General features: G+C 35.3%; 1 protein-coding gene and 1 pseudogene across 2 annotated transcripts; both read right to left on the bottom strand.

Moving 5' to 3' along the window:
* Window positions 1-7,831: 7,831 nt before the first annotated feature.
* Window positions 7,832-11,138, bottom strand: LOC145576814 ((-)-drimenol synthase-like; annotated as a pseudogene). Its single transcript, XR_014098561.1, has 7 exons — window positions 10,987-11,138; window positions 10,585-10,855; window positions 9,948-10,319; window positions 9,588-9,800; window positions 9,251-9,392; window positions 8,541-8,798; window positions 7,832-8,291 (listed from the first exon to the last, which is right to left on the bottom strand). The product of XR_014098561.1 is annotated as a (-)-drimenol synthase-like (transcript).
* Window positions 11,139-14,074: 2,936 nt separating this feature from the next.
* On the bottom strand, window positions 14,075-17,183 carry LOC145576815 ((-)-drimenol synthase-like). The gene is made up of 7 exons (XM_081634521.1): window positions 17,054-17,183; window positions 16,583-16,853; window positions 16,006-16,378; window positions 15,584-15,796; window positions 15,195-15,336; window positions 14,595-14,852; window positions 14,075-14,463 (listed from the first exon to the last, which is right to left on the bottom strand). Exons 1-7 carry the CDS (start codon window positions 17,144-17,146, stop codon window positions 14,167-14,169), a joined length of 1,647 nt encoding a protein of 548 aa, XP_081490647.1. The 5' UTR covers window positions 17,147-17,183; the 3' UTR covers window positions 14,075-14,166.
* Window positions 17,184-18,536: the final 1,353 nt, after the last annotated feature.

Below are 18,536 nucleotides of genomic sequence, written 5' to 3' on the forward strand. Positions count from 1 at the left end.
ATCCAGTCTAAACTTTTTAACTCTTTCTTTCAATTATTTAATTTAATTGTTTGATTTTATATTTTCCTTGAAGTTACTAACGTGTGTATTTTGTTATTAGAAAGAGGTACGAGGCATCGAAGTAAGTAATTTAATTGTTTCATTGATCTTTTGATATAGAAATCATGCTTAGATGTTTTGTTGATTCCTAGTATCATGTTAGGATGTTTTATTGCTTCCTAGTATCATGTTTAGGGTAATTTCTAATATCAAGTATGATTAAAAGAATGCTTCCTATTTTCTTTCCTAATATCATGTTAGTGTCATGTTAGGACTAAAGCTTTGATCTTTATTGTTTAGTGACATGCTAGGGTTTGTTATTAATCTTGTTAGTATCATGCCTAGGATCTTGCTATTATTCTTATGCTTTATTTTTAACATGATTATGATTGTGATGATGATTATTATTATTATTGTTATTGCTTGATCACGCCTTTTATGCATGTTTAAAGGGAATTTGTATTTGTAATCACGCTTAATAAGATAATTAATAATCTTGTTTAGGATAATATGATTATAATTCAAGTGATCGCCAATAATAGTTTTGTTTGTGCATTAATATTCAACCAACATAGATAAACAGGTTTAGGGTAAATCTATTGATTGCATGTTAGTCAGAAAGCGCACATGAATACGAGAAGAATAAAGTAGAGGCCTATTTTTAAGGCAAGTTCAATCTCTTTTAGGTTGGATTTGTACCTTCATCCCCGAACTTCCAGTCATGGTTCCAGACCTATTGGAGTTAACAATTTCCTGGATCGTTAAGGGGTATAACCTTCACCCTATGAACGGTTTACAAGTTCCTAAAACTTGTTGGCGACTCTTTTGCTCTAACTTCCTTGCCTTTGGACGCCACCATGCTTAAGTGTATGATCACAGTGGGGCTCAAGTGTGGGATGCTTGAAATATTCCCTACAACGACCATTATCACATTGAAATGTTTTTATGTCCTTTTCAAATTGAGTTTTAACATATGCTCGAAACTGTAAGAAGATATCATAGACTTGAGATTTGTATTTTAGTAGATAAACCCATAAAAAGTGAGAGAAATCATCAAGAAAAACAAGATAATATTTATGTCCCAATTTTCTAGAAATAGGCGATGTCCATAGATCCGCATGAATAATATCAAACGGGGAAAAAGTAAATGGAGTAGATGTCTTAAAAGCTAGCCGTACATGTTTTCCTAAAGGACATGAATAGGAAAAATGAGAGCTATCTCTCTTATTACAATGAATAAAATTGTTTTTCCTAAGAAAATCAAAAACTGGTTCGCTCGGGTGTCCAAGTCTATGATGCCAAGTTGAAGGAGAAATTGCAGCTAAGTAAAGATGACTATTGTCATGAGAAGCGGAAGACTTTGAGAATGGATATAACTCCTCCACATTATTGCACCTCGCTAGAGCTGTCCACGTATGAAGGTCCTTCACAGAAAAACCGAGAGGGTCAAACTCAACAGACACAGAATTATCACAAGTGAATTTTCTAACAGAAATTAAATTTTTAATTATGTTAGGGACATAGAGAACATTTTTGAGGTGGAAAGAGGGGTTAGGTGGGGGGGGGGGGTTTATAATTTCCATAACCATAAATCGGAATGCATTTGCTATCACCAACCAAAATATATTGAGGAAAACTCAAATTAAACAGTTTAAAAAATATACCCGAATCACGAGTCATGTGAGAAGTCGCCCTTGTGTCCATATACTATCCGTTATGGGGAGGTTGAAGGCTCATAGTGTTGTAGGCTTGACCGAATTCCTTGGGAGTCATAGGTGGGCCATAGCTGGACTGTGAAGGTGCCGCATAGTAGGCCTAATTTTGTGTTGGACGAGGGCCCAACACCGATTGCTGCTTCTGTCCACGAAATTTAGGAGCTGGGCCAGATGGATATGAACAGGGTGTTGAGGCCCACTGTCCATATTATTGTTGTGGCCAGCCCGAATTGTTCCCCCATTGAGGGGCCTGCTGTTGAGCCACAAATTGCGGCCCAGAATTTTGTTGAGCCTGTTGATTATTGTTGCTGCCTTACCCCTTCACACGGCCTTTGCTGCCGTTTTTGTTGCTGTTGCTGCCACGGCCTCTGCCGCGGCCACCGCCACCGCCACCACCACAACCCCCACCGATGTGTTGCTGGTCGACGGCCTGCAGTTGCTGCGACGGTGATGTGGTGACTGACGGTTAGGAATTTTGGGCAATAAGAGCTTACTGCCCATGTTCTTCTTGCTTGTTCTTCCTTGTCTCTTGCAAGATAAACATGGAACGAGCCTTGTTAAAGTTGGATGTAGGCTCAATTTGAGAGATCAAGGCATTGACGATGTCTTACTTTCCCTTTGGAAGACCCGCAATCAATTGAAGTATCATCTTTCTATCAGAAATTGGGTTGTCAACGTTACTTAGTTGATCGGCAAGAAGCTTAAGGTGCATAAAATAATCGGACATATTAACGAAATTTTCCAGCTTAGTGGTGCTAAACCGCTCCTCCAAATACACTGCTCGTGTGTGCTTGTTATCATGAAAAATTTCCTTGAGACGGTTTCACAATTCTAACGCCGTAGAACCCGATTTCATGATGGTGTGAACAAGGTCCTTGGATATGGTTGCATAAATCCAATTTTTCACGATAGCATCGAGCCTCTTCCATGTTGCATCATCAATGTACGACAGACGAGAAACCTTATCATCGATATGATCGAGGACATTGAAAGCACACGCTTGAATCTGGAAAAGCTCAAACCAAGTAGCATAATGTGCGTCCTCTTGATCTAGGGTAACACTCATAAGGTTTTTGATATTTGTTACGGCATAATCCGGATGGAAGTTGCTTGAGGGGGAGGAGGAGGAGGGGGCCGGGGGAGGAACATCATCGCCTGCCATGGATGAAGGAGCGGTTGCGGTGAAGAGGGGTGGACGGCTTGGTTACCGGCCTAGGAACGAGTAGGGTTTGAGAGAAAAGAAAAGAAAAGAGAGAAAAACCCTAATTGGAATCTAATACCATGTAGAATAGTGTAATTCTCCTTGAGTGGAGGCTTCTCATTCATTCAATATATATAGTTATGTACAACCTAATCATGAGATAACCTAAATTACAAAAACTATATCTTTACAGAATAATAACAAGATAATATACACCCATTATCTATCATTAACCAAACAAATTTGTTGAATTCTCATGATTTTGATGATGGAAATTATTTCTTACACATTGAAATTTCATGGGAATTTACACTTTTCTAATGAACCAAACGACCCCTAAGCATGTGTTGCTCGCATATGCCCCCGTATTTATATTGAAACATTTGAGGGCAAGGATAGGAATGTATAAATTAGAAAGACTTTTTAATCTATTACAAGTGGTTTTATGATGGAGTCTTGCATGACATGCTTTTGCTAGTAATTACATTTAATACGATGGAGCATTGTTATTAAAATCCCGATTTAAATCTTAGAATATTACGATTTTACGATTCATGTATTTCATACGATTTGATTTACGATTCTACTTGATTTTACATATTTCTCTTAACTAAAAAAACTAATAAAATCTTTACAAGTATAAAACATGCATACATAGTTATTTATAAATATGTATTGTCAATTATTGGTTGCTTAATGGGTAAACAACTATATCCAATTAGAAATTAAGTTTCAAACTCATGATTTAAATATATTTAATTAAATTTAGATATGACGTCTTGATTATGCATGTTGGTTGAATTTAACGATTCTATGATTCGATTTTACGATTCGATTCTGAGAGCCCTTTTCGATTCAAAGTAGAATCTCGATTTTAATAATTTTGCGATGGAGTACATAAATCAATCGTGGACTTTAACCATCAGTTTAATCTTTGATTGAGATGATCCTTTAACATGGTATTAGAGTCAACGCGATATAATGGTCACGAGATCAAATCTCATCCACAGCTCATGTTGCATCCACATTTCACAAGGGGGCAAGATAGAGTATATAAACTAATTTAAGGCTTCAACCATCAGTTAAAACTTTTGGTTGATATGATTCTTTAACATAATATTAGTATATACTTAATTTTATTATATATTAAAGCCCAATAAAGATATATAAAAGTGTTAAGATATATTAAAGCCCATTTCCTACCCAAGGCTAGGCTCGTCAGCAGGGCCCAATGAGACAGCAGCAGGGGGTTTTGGGCCCACGCCCACAGCAGGCCTACATGGCTTCTCCGCAACAGCAGTCCATGCCATATGTCTCGACGGATATTGAATCCGCGATGCACACCATGACGTTGAGCCAACCCGATCCCTCGTGGTACATGGACACCGGTGCAACCTCCCACATGACATCCTCCAATGGTAATCTCTCGTCTTATTTTAATTTGAGCAATCATCATAATGGTATTGTTGTTGGTAGTGGTCATACAATTCCAATTCATGGTTGTGGTCATGCTACATTGCCTTCCCCAAACCCGCCTTTGTCCCTTACTAATGTCCTTCATGCTCCCAAAATAATTAAAAATTTGATTTCTGTTAGGAAGTTTACCACTGATAACTATGTGACCGTTGTGTTTGACCCTTATGGTTTTTCTGTGAAGGATTATCGGACGGGTATGCCAATAATGAGATGTGATAGCCAAGGAGATCTTTATCCTCTCACTACCACTTTCACAAATTCAACTCCATCAACCTTTACAGCTTTAGCTTCCTCACTTTGGCATGATCGATTGGGACACCCGGGTTCTTCTATTTTAAAGGCTCTTCGTAGTAATAAAAGCATTGAATGTACTCGTGATTCTAGTGCTAGTATTTGTCATTATTGTGTACTTGGGAAACACATTAAAAGGCCATTTATTTCATCAAATTCTAGTACTTCTATGCCTTTTGATATTATTCACAATGATTTATGGACATCTCATGTTTTAAGTTCTTTGGGTCATCGTTATTATATGCTTGTATTGGATGATTATTCGAAATTTTTGTGGACCTTTCCCTTAGCTAAAAAGTCGGATGTTTTTGATAAGATTTTAGCTTTCCAAGCATTTATTCGTACCCAATTCGAACGCCCTATTAAAACCTTTCAATGTGATAATGGGCGGGAATATGATAATGGTCCTTTTTGGGCTTTATGTAAGTCTAATGGCATGACTTTCCGTATTTCATGTCCCCATACCTCTTCACAAAATGGTAAGGCCGAGAGAAAAATTAGATCATTGAATAATATCATTCGTACTCTCCTTGCTCATGCTTCTTTACCCTCGTCATTTTGGCATCATGCTTTGTAAATGGTAACATATCTTCATAATATTCTACCAAGTAAATTGCTAGAATATAAGTCTCCTATCCAAGTTCTATACCAAAAGGACCCTTCTTACTCTCACTTACGTGTTTTTGGGTGTTTGTGTTATCCCTTGATTCCATCTACCACCATTAACAAACTTCAACCTAGGTCAACACCGTGTGTTTTTTGGGATATCCACCGAATCATAGGGGTTACAAATGCTTTGATTTATCTTCTAATAAGATAATTATTTGCCGGCATGTTATGTTTGATGAGAATGTTTTTCCTTTTGCAAATTTGTATACTCCCTCTTCCCATGATTATGACTTCTTGGATGATGGACTCACCCCATATGTTGCTCATCATTTGCATTCTTCTGGGCTGCCCTCTACGGCCCACTCCCCTACTCCATCTACACGAACTAGGCCTCCCTCCTCTTCCTCTCCTCCAAGCCCAGTTCGGCTCCCAAGTCCTCCCCCATACCCTCCTAGCACGCAAGTCACTGGTGGGCAGAATAGGGCCCCGCTGGACTGTGGGCCTGTTCAATCAGCCACGGCCCAGTTGGGTCCTACCCAACCAGTTGACCCAAATGCTTCCACGGCTCCTCTCCCACCTAAATCAAATCCACAGCCCCCCTCTTCTACTATTGTCACTCGTAGTCAAAATGGTATAGTCAGGCCCAACCCGAAATAGAAAAATTTCAGTGCTATGACGACTAATGTTACGAAATCCCCTTTGCCCCGTAACCCCATTTCTACTCTTAATGACCCAAATTAGAAATTGGTCATGGATGATGAATATAATGTTCTTATTAAAAATAAGACATGGGAGTTGGTGCCCCGTTCGCCTGATTTTAATGTTATTCGTTCTATGTGGATTTTTACTCATAAGGTGAAATCTGATGGTTCTTTTGAGAGGCATAAAGCCCGTCTTGTAGGTGATGGCAAAACACAATAGGTTGACATTGATTGTGGGGAGACTTTTAGTCCGGTTGTCAAACCGGCCACTATTCGGACTGTTCTTAGCCTTGCCTTATCCAAGTCTTGGCCAATACATCAACTTGATGTCAAGAACGCCTTTCTACATGGTGAGCTTAATGAGACAGTGTATATGCATCAACCTCTTGGTTTCCGTGATCATACTCACCCTGATTATGTATGTTTGTTACGAAAGTCTTTATATGGTCTTAAGCAGGCACCCCGGGCATGGTATAAGAGGTTTGCAGATTTTGTTGCTTCTATTGGTTTCACTAATAGTAAGAGTGACAATTCTCTATTTATTTATCGTCAGGGGAAGAATGTGGCTTATTTACTATTATATGTTGATGATATTATTCTTACTGCTTCATCTGATACTCTGCGGCATTCTATTATGTCCCTTCTTAGCTCGGAATTTGCTATGACGGACTTGGGTCATCTTAATTATTTTCTTGGCATAGCAGTGACAAGACATAAGGGTGGATTATTTTTGTCACTACGCAAATATGCGGAGGAAATTATTGACCGAGCAGGGATGGCTTCGTGTAAACCTTCGGCTACACCTGTTGAGGTGAAACCGAAGGACGGTTCTACAGGTTCTCCTTGTGCCGACCCTACATTGTATCGTAGTCTTGCAGGGGCCTTACAATACCTCACTTTTACTAGACCGGATATATCATATGCGGTCCAACAGATTTGCTTACATATGCATGATCCGAAAGAGAAGCATATTGCTGCTCTCAAACGGGTTATTCGTTACGTACAGGGCACTATTGATCATGGTTTGCATCTGTATCCATCATCTATTTCATCTCTTGTCTCATATTTAGATGCAGATTGGGCCGGGTGTCCAGATAAGAGACGCTCCACATCCGGATATTGTGTGTATTTGGGTGATAATTTGATTTCTTGGTCCTCGAAACGACAGGCTACTCTATCTAAGTCTAGTGCTGAGGCAGAGTACAGGGGCGTTGTTAATGTAGTTTCCGAGTCGTGTTGGCTTAGAAACTTACTTTTGGAGTTACATTGTCCGATTAAGAAGGCAACCTTGGTATATTGTGATAATGTGAGGAATATTTACCTTTCGGGTAATCCGGTACATCATCAGCGTACCAAGCATATTGAGATGGACATTCTTTTCATTCGTGAGAAAGTGGCTCGAGGCGAGGTCCGAGTCCACCATGTTCCTTCTAGGCACCAAATTGCAGACATCTTCACGAAAGGACTACCACGGGTATTATTTGAAGATTTTCGAGATAGTCTAAGCGTCCGTCCTCCTCCCGCTTTGACTAAGGGGGTATGTTAAGATATATTAGTATAATATATCATTGACTTTGTATATATTCTAGTTCCTATTATTGTGCTTAGTATATAGTTGTTTCCTATATTGTAGCTAGATTAGTGCCTTGAGATAAGGCTAGTATATTGTATATATTGATAGCATCATGCAATGGAAAAGCCACGGAAATAGTTTCCTTCAAAAAGAGCGAATGCAAAACTAAGGTGTAAGAAAGAATTGTTGTAAGAACAACGTTTTATTTATGAAGAAATAAAATAAACTTAGGCACAATCTCACATATAACATTATTTCTATGGCATTTTTCCTATGCCTCAAGACAACAACACTTGAAACCTCAAAAGTACATCGTAAAAAAGGAAAAAGGATACACACCACATACATGCTTACAAAAGAATTTAGAGGACATCTTCCGCAAAGAAAGTTTACATGGGAATTGGATGAGCAAGAAAAGATGCAACTTTGTCCTTAAGAGTTTGGTTAACATGTGTGTAACCATCATCATAACCCATGTACATTACATTAGCAGAACGAGCTAAGTTGAGAATCCGAGTAAGTATTGGCTTTGGAATCACATAAGGTTGGAGCATTGCTTGATTAATAACTTTCCAAGCATCCTCAACTTCTTCTTTTAGCTTCTCATTTGCTTCCTCCTCTGACAACCCATGCTTCTCCATCAAGCATTGCACAGCTGACGCGAGATGCTTCCTCTGTTGCTCAAACTGCTCCGAAACCCCAATTCAATAAACGAACACACAATTACTATATTGTTACGGTTGCAAATCACTATAGTTTACCTCATAGTATGTTTAAAATTGTATTAATATGGAGTATGTAGTTTAAATCAAATTCTACCTCAGTTCCTTTTTATTTGCAACACGTACATGGGTATTTAATGTGAGACATTTCATTTGTAGCAAATAAAAAGATGTTGTTGAGGTAGTAATTGTTATTAGATGGTATGTACGTACCTTGTGGCCACCTATGTCATTCATGAGTCTTATTATTGTAGATGCCGCTTTTATGATATCAGGCATAGGATTTTGACAAGCCCATTCAAATACTTCCTTCGATGCAATCTCTCCCATGCCAAGGAATGAAGCAACTATTCCATGAGGGTATGGAGAGGTCACCAGGGCAACCTTCTTCATATACTCATCATATATAGGAACATACTTTTCATGGCACCATCTTACCTCTTGAATATAGGCTTTGGATAAAGTTCTCACCTGGATTAGAGAAAAGGGAAAAAAAAAAATCTAATAATGAGATCTTGGCTTATATACTCGTAGATCATCATAGCTAAAATCACCCTTCCCTCATCTGTAATATGTATCGTTGTTTTGACTTATTCAAATTTAAAAATAAAAAAAAAAACAAAACAAAAAAATGAAAAATAATGTCTGATTTGACTAAACTTTGATATACTATGTACATAAATTTATAATAAAACAAACCCATATCAAATGATGTCTAATAAGTTTTGCATTAATCAATGTGTAATTTTCAAATATGCAAGTTTCATAATATTTTTCACCACAAAATTTAAAATTTATATGGTGTTAAAAAATCGCAAATAATAAGAGATTAGGTTTGCTATGAATTTATTTTGGTACAAAGATAAGGTGAGATAAAAATAAAATTAGAAAATAATTTGATCTTTGAAGAATGCATAGTGGACCTGATCTCTTGTATAATTGACAAAAGATGATCTTCCTTCTTTGGCAAGATCTTCCTTAGCTTCTTCACAAGCTTCGACCATGGCATAATACGACCACTTTACGTGCTCCGGGAGTTCTTCCATGCAACTTTTGCTCCATGGTCTGAATTTTAATATACATTTTTCTCTTAATAATTATTGCAAATGAATCTTAAATAGTAAAATTAAGTTCACCTTCTTTGAGAAGAAGATCAAAGTTGGTAAGTTGGTAATCATTGAAACATACTTACAATGACTTAATATCATGGTAAGACATGCAAATTGAGCAGCACTATATGTGAGGTTTAAATTTTCAAACCTTTGAAATGCTTCAGTGAGAAGTTCAAGCTCTTCAATAGTTCCATATGCATCATACGTATCGTCTAATAACGATGTTGATTTGAAAATTTTTCTATACACTTTTCTAGCAAATGAAAATCGGGGTTCATAGTAGGCTCCTAAAATCCAAAAATACGCCTCTGTCAACCTGTCTCTACTGAATGATACATTCAAATGTAGTCCTTTCCACCACCTGTGTTATTCAAATATCAAAAGTTTACATAGCTTACATGTATGTTAATAGATATTCACTCCATCACATACATATTTGTATGGTAGCTTTTTATTCACGAACTAACAATATAATACTTTTTTAATTTAACTAAAAAGGTGAATATACCTTTTTAGTTCTTTGAGTTCCTTTTGGTGTAAGGCTTGAAGCAAATTAAAATCAAGTTTTGCAAACTTGAGGAGAGTTGTGTTATGTGAAGGATCCATTTCATACACGGAGATGTAATGCCTAGTCTCTACTCGCGGCATCCCCTTGTGGAGAGGTTGATGAAGGGCATGGGCAACTTGATCAGCAAGAGGTGAGCTTAATTGGTTAACCATGGCATTGAGACGAGTTGTCGAAAATGCAAGGGCTTCGTCGAGTATCTTGTCATCATGAACTCGGACATGGGAAGCCTCATACAAGCTTAATAATCTTAAAACGTCCTTTGTGTCGACTCCTTGAAGCTTCCTTTTTCATCTTTGAACTTGTTAAACACATCTGTATCATCGTGACATAATTATAATAGTTACTCACTCGATCACTACTTTATAACATATAATTAACTTTCAAAATAATAATATTTACTCAAAAATCACTTTCTAAAACTTAAACATCAATTTCTATAACATAAACATGATGACTTTCTAAACCATAAACATCCATATTACTTTTAAAATTGTTTGTTAACAATAATAATAAATTTAAATGTAATTTTCTAGGCATAATATCGTGTAAACATCAAGGCACCTAGTGAAATGCTTACCACAAGGAACAAAGAAACCATGTTGCCTAAGGATACGAAATCGAGTCGAAACATGGTAGAGATCATCTTTGGCACATTGCTCTTCATAGCTCTCGTAAATTTGTTTCAAAACATCCTCAATCTCATGTTCAAAGTGATATGCCAATCCAAGCCGTTCAATAGCGTCGATGAAATTCAGCAACTCAATTGGGTTGTTCTTAGTCTGCTGCAGCTCCTTCTTCACTTCCTCTATATGTTGTTTCACTTCTTGTTCCTTTTGAACTTTGACTACCTTCATCATCCATGCAAAAAGGGTACCAAATAATTTTAGTACATAACAACAAAAATATGCATATAAAATTTTAGTACATTTTAAGAGGTGGTACTCAAGACTTTTGATTGTTTATCGTTCTTAAAAATTACCTCGTCATGGTGAGGATTTGTGATATTAAGAAAGTGATCACCCCAATGACATGGATGAAAGTTAGCTACCGGACGAGATATTTGAGCAAACATTTTTTTTCTTTTCAAAGTTGAGTTTTAACTTTTAACTAACAATTTCTGAATATAATGTTACTTCTTGGAGAAAAATAATTGAAAATTTAACTTATTATATAGCTCAAGAGCATTAGAATCAATAAGTGACTTCTCCATTATAATTAATCTGTGTTATCAATAAATGATAACAGATATTTTTAAAAACATAAAAGATCTGTTATCAATTGGTTAGTTGCATCATTATTATTGTACCCATTCCTTTGTCACGTAGGACAACCTACAAATTTATTTTTGATTTTGATATTCCAAAGAGAAATAGGTGGAGAATATATATTGCTAGGAAATATCCATAAAGTCATTACAATGACATCTAGCTAGATATGTGATCATGAGAATAATGGTTCATGAACCTGCCAAAGTTTATTGAAGTAATTGCTACAGTTTTGTTAGGAGGAGTCTAAATATACCCAAGAGTGTACCTTACAACCCCCGAAATTAAATAAAGTATTATTTAATGTTTTACATATATATATAAAAAAAAAGGGCAAAAGAACAATATTGCTGAAAACGCTCCTCCTCTCTTCTAGAGTCTAATTTCTTCGGAAATTAGACTATTTTCGACCTTTTTTCCCTTATTTTTTTTTTAGTTTTGCAAATAAGATTTCAATAAATTTACACTACGAGTAGTGTAGATGTTCGTCCGTGTCCCTATAGTGAAGTGTCTCCCTATGATAGAGTCCTTTTTTTTTTAGTGTGTGTGCACTCGCGCGCTAGGGTTTATTAAAAAGGTAATCATCTTTTGCCCTATTATTAGTTTCTTGGTAAAGAGTTGTCTGGGATCGCAACGGTTGCAAACTCTTCAAAGGCGTTCAAGTGAATCAGATGAAAATCACCCTTACTGTTATAATAAATCGTTAGACCGTCTTTCGAAAAGGCTGTATATATATTCTAGCGATGTGTGCAAGAGATGTACTACATTACAAGATTAATTCAACGATCGTAGCTTTGATAAAAAAAATTCTTATTTGATTCAATTTTATGTATTTATTGATTTAGAGTTCATTTGTAGATGACGTATGGCTTTTGATTAACGAATTATTGATTTGTTTAAAAAAAAAAACAATATTGTTGAAAATTACAATACATAAAGCAATATTGACCTTCTGGACATTAAATAGATATTATAGGTTGCTTTTTAAAATGTACCTGTATTTATTTATTATTTATAAAAAAAATTATTGTTTTTCTCAAATCCGTCAAAAAAATTTTAACTTTGATGACAAGTATTTTAAATAATTAAATTTATTTTTAGAATAATAATCATGTTAAAAAAAATATTCCGTAAAAAAAAAAAAAAAAAAAAAAAAAAAAAAAAAAAAAAAGAAGATCCATGAATCTACGAGGAATCGAACAAGCTTAAGCACATTTTAAATTGTTATTCAATCACTAAAATTGTTAGCATTTTTAGTATATTATTTAGTTCCAAACAAATTTGTTCCATTAAAGACTTGTTTGGATGGCATATAAAAAAATATTGGAATTTACTTACCTAATAATCCCTCTTAAGTTAGTAGGAAATTCAATAGAAAGTTCATTTAGTCATTGTTAACCAAACAATAATTTTAGGAAATTTCCAAAAATTTATAAATTTGCAATTTATGGAACGGAAGTTCTAATTCCCATGGGAACCAAATGACAACTAATTCTTTTCATATATAAATGCTTATTATATCATAACCCTACAAAATTTACTTTGTTATCCAGTCACTTAAATTAATATATAACTCAGACCGTTTACAAGTCGAACTGAATTAAAACCAATAAAAAGAAATTGAAATCGAATTGAATTGGTAATAATTTTAGTCGAACTAAAACTGACTAGTTGGCAAATTGAATCAATTTCAAATCAACCTATTTCAAACCCAAACCAAAACCGAACTGTTAAACTGTTTTGACAGTGCTAGCACCATCGAATCCATGGGTAAATTCTTTAGCTTTTGATGGACTAGAAAGTAGAAAGTCCATATACCCCCTTTTCCTCCGATCAATCACACTTTCCTCCAATCAATCACATTTTCTCTCCTCTTCTCTCCTCCTCTCTTCTAGGACTTCTCCAAAACCTTAGCCGTTTAGGCCGGAAATAGTCTAATTTCTTCGGAAATTACACTAATTCTGACCCTTTTCCCTAAATTTTGTTTAGTTTTGCAATTTCGGTTTCAATAAATCTACACAAGTGTAGATACGTCCGTCTCCCTATGGTGGAGTCGTTAGTTTTTTGTTGGTTTAGTTGTTTGTTTATGTTTAGGGTTTGTTTGTGTTTTAGGGTTTATCAAAAAGGTAATCATCTTTTGCCCTATTGTCAGTTCTTTGGTAAAAATTTGTTCGGTATCGCAACGGTTGTCAAGTTTTCAAATGTGTTCAAGCGAATCAGATGAAAATCATCCTTACGGCTACAACAAATCGTTAGACCATCTCTCCGAAAAGGCTGTATATTTAAGCGATGTATGCGAGAGATGTACCACATTGCAAGATTTTTTCAACGATCGTAGCTTTGAAGAAGGAAACCCTAATTTGATTCAATTTTATGTATTTGTTAATGTAGATGCCGAATGACTTTTTATTAATGAATTGATTTGTTTCAAAAAAATAAAAATAAATAAGTCACCCAGTCAGGCAAGACAATTTCAATCAATTTACAGTGTAATGCTAGATATTTGAGAAATTCCAAGAATCACAATTTCATAAATCGAGTTCACACATCGAATAAGATGACTTTTCAATCTAGTACAGTTGGTTTATGATGCTAGAACCTTCCATAGTTCCATGACATGCTTTTGCTAGTAATTACAAATAATATTTATATATTTAATATTATATATGTACTAATTAAAGCCCAGTAAAAAGATATATAAAAGAAAAAATTCTTACAAGAACATTCCCACATATAACATTATTTCTAAGGCACTTTTCCAATATAACATGAAGACACCAACATGAAACTCAAAAGTACACCAACACTTGAAACTCAAAAAGTACATTGTAAAAATAGAAAGAGGACACACACAACTTACACACTTAGAAAAGAATATATAGCACAAAGAAAGATTACATGGGAATTGGATGAACAAGGACCGATGCAACTTTGTCCTTAAGAGTTTGGTTAACATGTGTGTAGCCATCAGCATCACCCTTGTATAAAACATCAGCAGAACGAGCTAAATTGAGAACTCGAGTAAGTAGAGGCTTTGGAATCACATAAGGTTGAAGCATCGCTTGATTAATATCTTTCCAAGCATCCTCGACTTCTTCTTTTAGCTTCTTATTTGCTTCCTCCTCGGACAATCCATGCTTCTCCATCAAGCATTGCACAGCTGACGCGACATGATTCCTCTTTTGCTCAAACTGCCCCAAAGCCCCAATCCAAAAATGGACAAAATTGTTAACTTTGCAAATCACTATGTTTATATAGTACTTCATAGTCTAAAAATGTACTATAGTTTAAATCAAATTATTTTTCGATAGATGGTATGTACCTTGTGACCACCTATGTCATTCATGAGTCGTATAATTGTAGATGCAGCTACTATAAGTTTAGGCATAGGATTTTGACATGCCCAATCAAATACATCCTTTGATGCAATCTCTCCCATGCCAAGGAAACAAGCAACTATTCCATGAGGGTAAGGAGAAGTCACAAGGGCAGTCTTCTTCATATACTCTTCATATGTAGGAACATATTTTTGTTGGCACCATTTTACCTCTTGAATATAGGCTTTGCATAAAGCTTTCACCTATATTATTTGCCATTTTACACTTTTCAAATAATATTATGAATATGTATATTCTAAATACTTAAAAAATTATACTAGTAATAAATATTGTTAAAGAAATATACATAGAGATAAACTCAATAAAACCAAATGTTACCGAAATTGATAATTTAAGAGGTCAGTAAAAGCGTTATGCAAACTATCAAGAGAAACAAAAATGTCAAATTAAGAAGATTTAATTACTACCTCAATTGCATATTATTTGCAACTTTGGGAATTATTTGTGAGACATAAAATATACTAAAGTTGCAACTAATATCTAACGGAGATTGTATATCTTCGAAGAATGTATGCATGGCGGACCTGATCTCTTGTATAATTGACGAAAGATGGTCTTCCTTCTTTGGCAAGATCTTCCTCAGCTTCTTCACAAGCTTCAATCATGGCATCATACGACCACTTTACGTGCTCCGGGAGTTCTTTTATACAACTTTTGCTCCATGGTCTGGATTATAATTTACTTAAACCTCTTAATATAAATTCCAACTAATTTAAATCCCTAATCATAATTAGCAGCCTACTATTCAAAGACATAATTTAAAATAAAATTAATTATATGTCCCGACGTCGAAAATAAAGTAGGACATATAAAGTTGTTATAGTAAGTTGTTGGTGTTTGAAACTCATTAATTAATATCATGGTGATTGGTGAGACAGATTGAGACAACGCTATGAAGTTTGAAATTTTAAACCTTTGAAATGCTTCAGTGAGAAGCTCGAGTTCTTCGGGTGTTCCATATGCATCATATGTATCGTCTAATAATGAAGTTGACTTGATAATTTTTCGACCAACTTTTCGAGCAATTGAAAATTGGGGTTCATAGTAGACTCCTAAAATCCAAAAATACACCTCTGTCAACCTGTCTCTGCTGAATGATGCATTCAAATGCAATCCTTTCCACCAACTGCGTAAGTTATACATGACCATGAGATTTAGTTAGCTTACACTCGATTGTACCCATGGTTGCACATTAAAATATTACTTCTGTTACTTTTCATAATTTAAATTGCAACAGATGAACGATTTATAACTCAAAAATTGAATATTCCTTAACCGCAAATAAAAAGAAACAGAGGTCGATAGCTAATTACTTTTGTAATAAAAATTGATTACCTTTTAAAATCTTTGAGCTCCTTCTGGTGTAAGGCTTGAAGAAGATTGAAATCAAGTTTTGCAAACTTAAGGAGAGTTTTGTTATGTGAAGGATCCATTTCATATACGGAGATGTAATGCCTAGTCTCTACTCGCGGCATCCCCTTGTGGAGAGGTTGGTGAAGGGCATGGGAAACTTGATCAGCAAGAGGTGAGCTTAATTTGTTAACCATGGCATTGAGATGATTTTTCGTAAATGCAAGGGCTTCGTCGAGGATTTTGTCATCATGAACTCGAACATGGGAAGCCTCATACAAGCTTAACAATCCAGGAACGTCATTTGTTATTGACTCTTTGAAGCTTCCATTTTCATCATTGAACTTGTTAAACACATCTGTGCCACATATCATAACATATTTATATATAACAATTACTAACTATATAGATATAAAACTGAATTTCAAACTAATAGATCGTGTTCTACATCCCATGCAATTTACATTATTATTACTCTTGTACAATTACAATAATTCTTTGTAACGATTAAGGCATAATTATTATGTGAAAGCATCGTCAAGGCACCTAGTAAAATGCTTACCATAAGGCACAAAGAAACCATGTTGCCTGAGGATACGAAATCGAGTCGAAACATGGTAGAGATCATCCTTGGCACATTGCTCTTCATAGCTCTCGTAAATTTGCTTCAAAGCATCTTCAATATCATGTTCAAAGTGATATGCCAATCCAAGACGTTCGACTACGTCGATGAAATTCAGCAGCTCAAGAGGGTTGCTCTTAGTTTCCAGCAGCTCCTTCTTCACTTCATCTTTAAGTTGACTCACTTCTTGCTCCTTTTTAACTTTGACTACCTTCATCATACATTTAAACACTTCAAAGTTCATGTCAAAAAAAGAAAAAGGAAAAAAAAAACAACTCAAAGCCAAAAATATTAGTACATACAACAAATATTATACATATAAAATTTCTCAAGCTTGTTGATTTAATTCATAATTTTTGGGAAGTGGTACTCAAGACTTTAATTTTAATTGTTTGTCATTTTAAAATTTACCTCGTCATGGTGAGGATTAGTGATATTAAGAAAGTGATCACCCCAATGGCATGGATGAAAGTTAGCAACAGGACGAAATATTTGAGCAAACATTTTTTTTTTTTTTTTTTTCTTCTAAAGTCGAGCTTTATTTCACTTACAACTTCCGAATATGATGTTACCTTGTTATATAGCTCAAGAGCATCCAAGTCAATAAATGAATTGTCCACTAATTCGTTTTCAATTGGCTGCATCTAAAGGTGTCAAAAACTAAGCTGACGTTCCCATCTGACTTGATTTAAAAAAATTAAAAAATCATAATTTAACTTTTTCACCCATATGGACACAATTAATTTAGCTTGACTCGGTTTAAAATTATCTGACCCAAGTATCCAAATTGACATTTATATTGCATCATTATTATTGTACCCCATTCCTATCACATAGCCAACAACCGATATAAGACATTACAAATTCATACTATATTGATTTTGACATTCCAAAGATAAATTGCTAGAAAATAAATATCCATAACATGTTGTCTAGATATGTGAATATGAGAACTATTTATCTTATTAACAATGTCTTAAGCTGATGGTTGGAATCTCGGATTAATATATATAATTTTATCATGCATCATATTTTATGAATTTGTATACAACAAATTTAATCACCTTCAAATTAACAAGTGTATTTTCAAATTAACAAGTGTATTAATAGATACGTAGGTTCTCCTTCTTCTCCATATGATCGGAGGAATAATATGATTATGGAGATCGTGAACCCTAACAAGCACCTTGAATAAGGCAGAGTGATAAATCCCATGATTGGCGTCCAACGTGATTGGCACAAGAGACTTAACGTTGGTGATTGTCAAAGCCGGGTTAAAGGTGAAACTTTGGTGTTTTGGCCATGGAAATGATGTACAACAGAATAAGAATAGAAGAAGTGGTTGCATTCAAAATCGGCCACACAGAAAAATGCGTTGTATATATAGTACTTCGTACTTCTTAACAATAATTAAGAACCTTTTTTTTTTTAGTTAGGGGCAATCAAATCTTCTACCATGCTGGGACATCCTACCCACACTCTAGTAAAGTACACAAGCAGGCTAAGATGAGTCATAGCGTGAGTTACACAATGAGCTTCCCTATCTTCTCTTCTTCTTCAGCTTAATACCTTAATTCCATAAGTGGGGTCGACTATATGAATCAACATGAGGACTTTTTAGGAGGTCAACCATCCTATTACTACTTAATCATTGTGGCTCATGTCAAGCAATGTGACAAAGTTTTATATTGGCTGTCATTGGCCTACCGTAACCCTCCTCTTTTATCCAGATTTGGGACTGGCAGCGAAAAACCCACTCGCGGAGCTTCCCTATAAACATGAACAAAAGCACTATTCTCAAAATAACAGTAAAAAGAGTTAAACTCCCTAGCAAGCATTATTATGAACGTCTAACACTTCAATTCCCATTCACCATGTCAATGAGAACCTCATA

This window comes from Chenopodium album, chromosome 13 (genome assembly GCF_948465745.1).
Source record: "Chenopodium album chromosome 13, dcCheAlbu1.1, whole genome shotgun sequence".
Lineage (NCBI taxonomy): Eukaryota > Viridiplantae > Streptophyta > Magnoliopsida > Caryophyllales > Amaranthaceae > Chenopodium > Chenopodium album.

Coding starts and splice junctions, on each gene's coding strand:
- LOC145576815 (XM_081634521.1), bottom strand. CDS start 17,146: ATGTTTGCTCAAATATTTCGTCCTGTTGCTAACTTTCATCCATGCCAT. Junction 15,797..16,005: donor GAGCTCAAAGATTTTAAAAG/GTAATCAATTTT, acceptor TAACTTACGCAG/TTGGTGGAAAGGATTGCATT. Junction 14,464..14,594: donor ATGACATAGGTGGTCACAAG/GTACATACCATC, acceptor GCTTTGGGGCAG/TTTGAGCAAAAGAGGAATCA.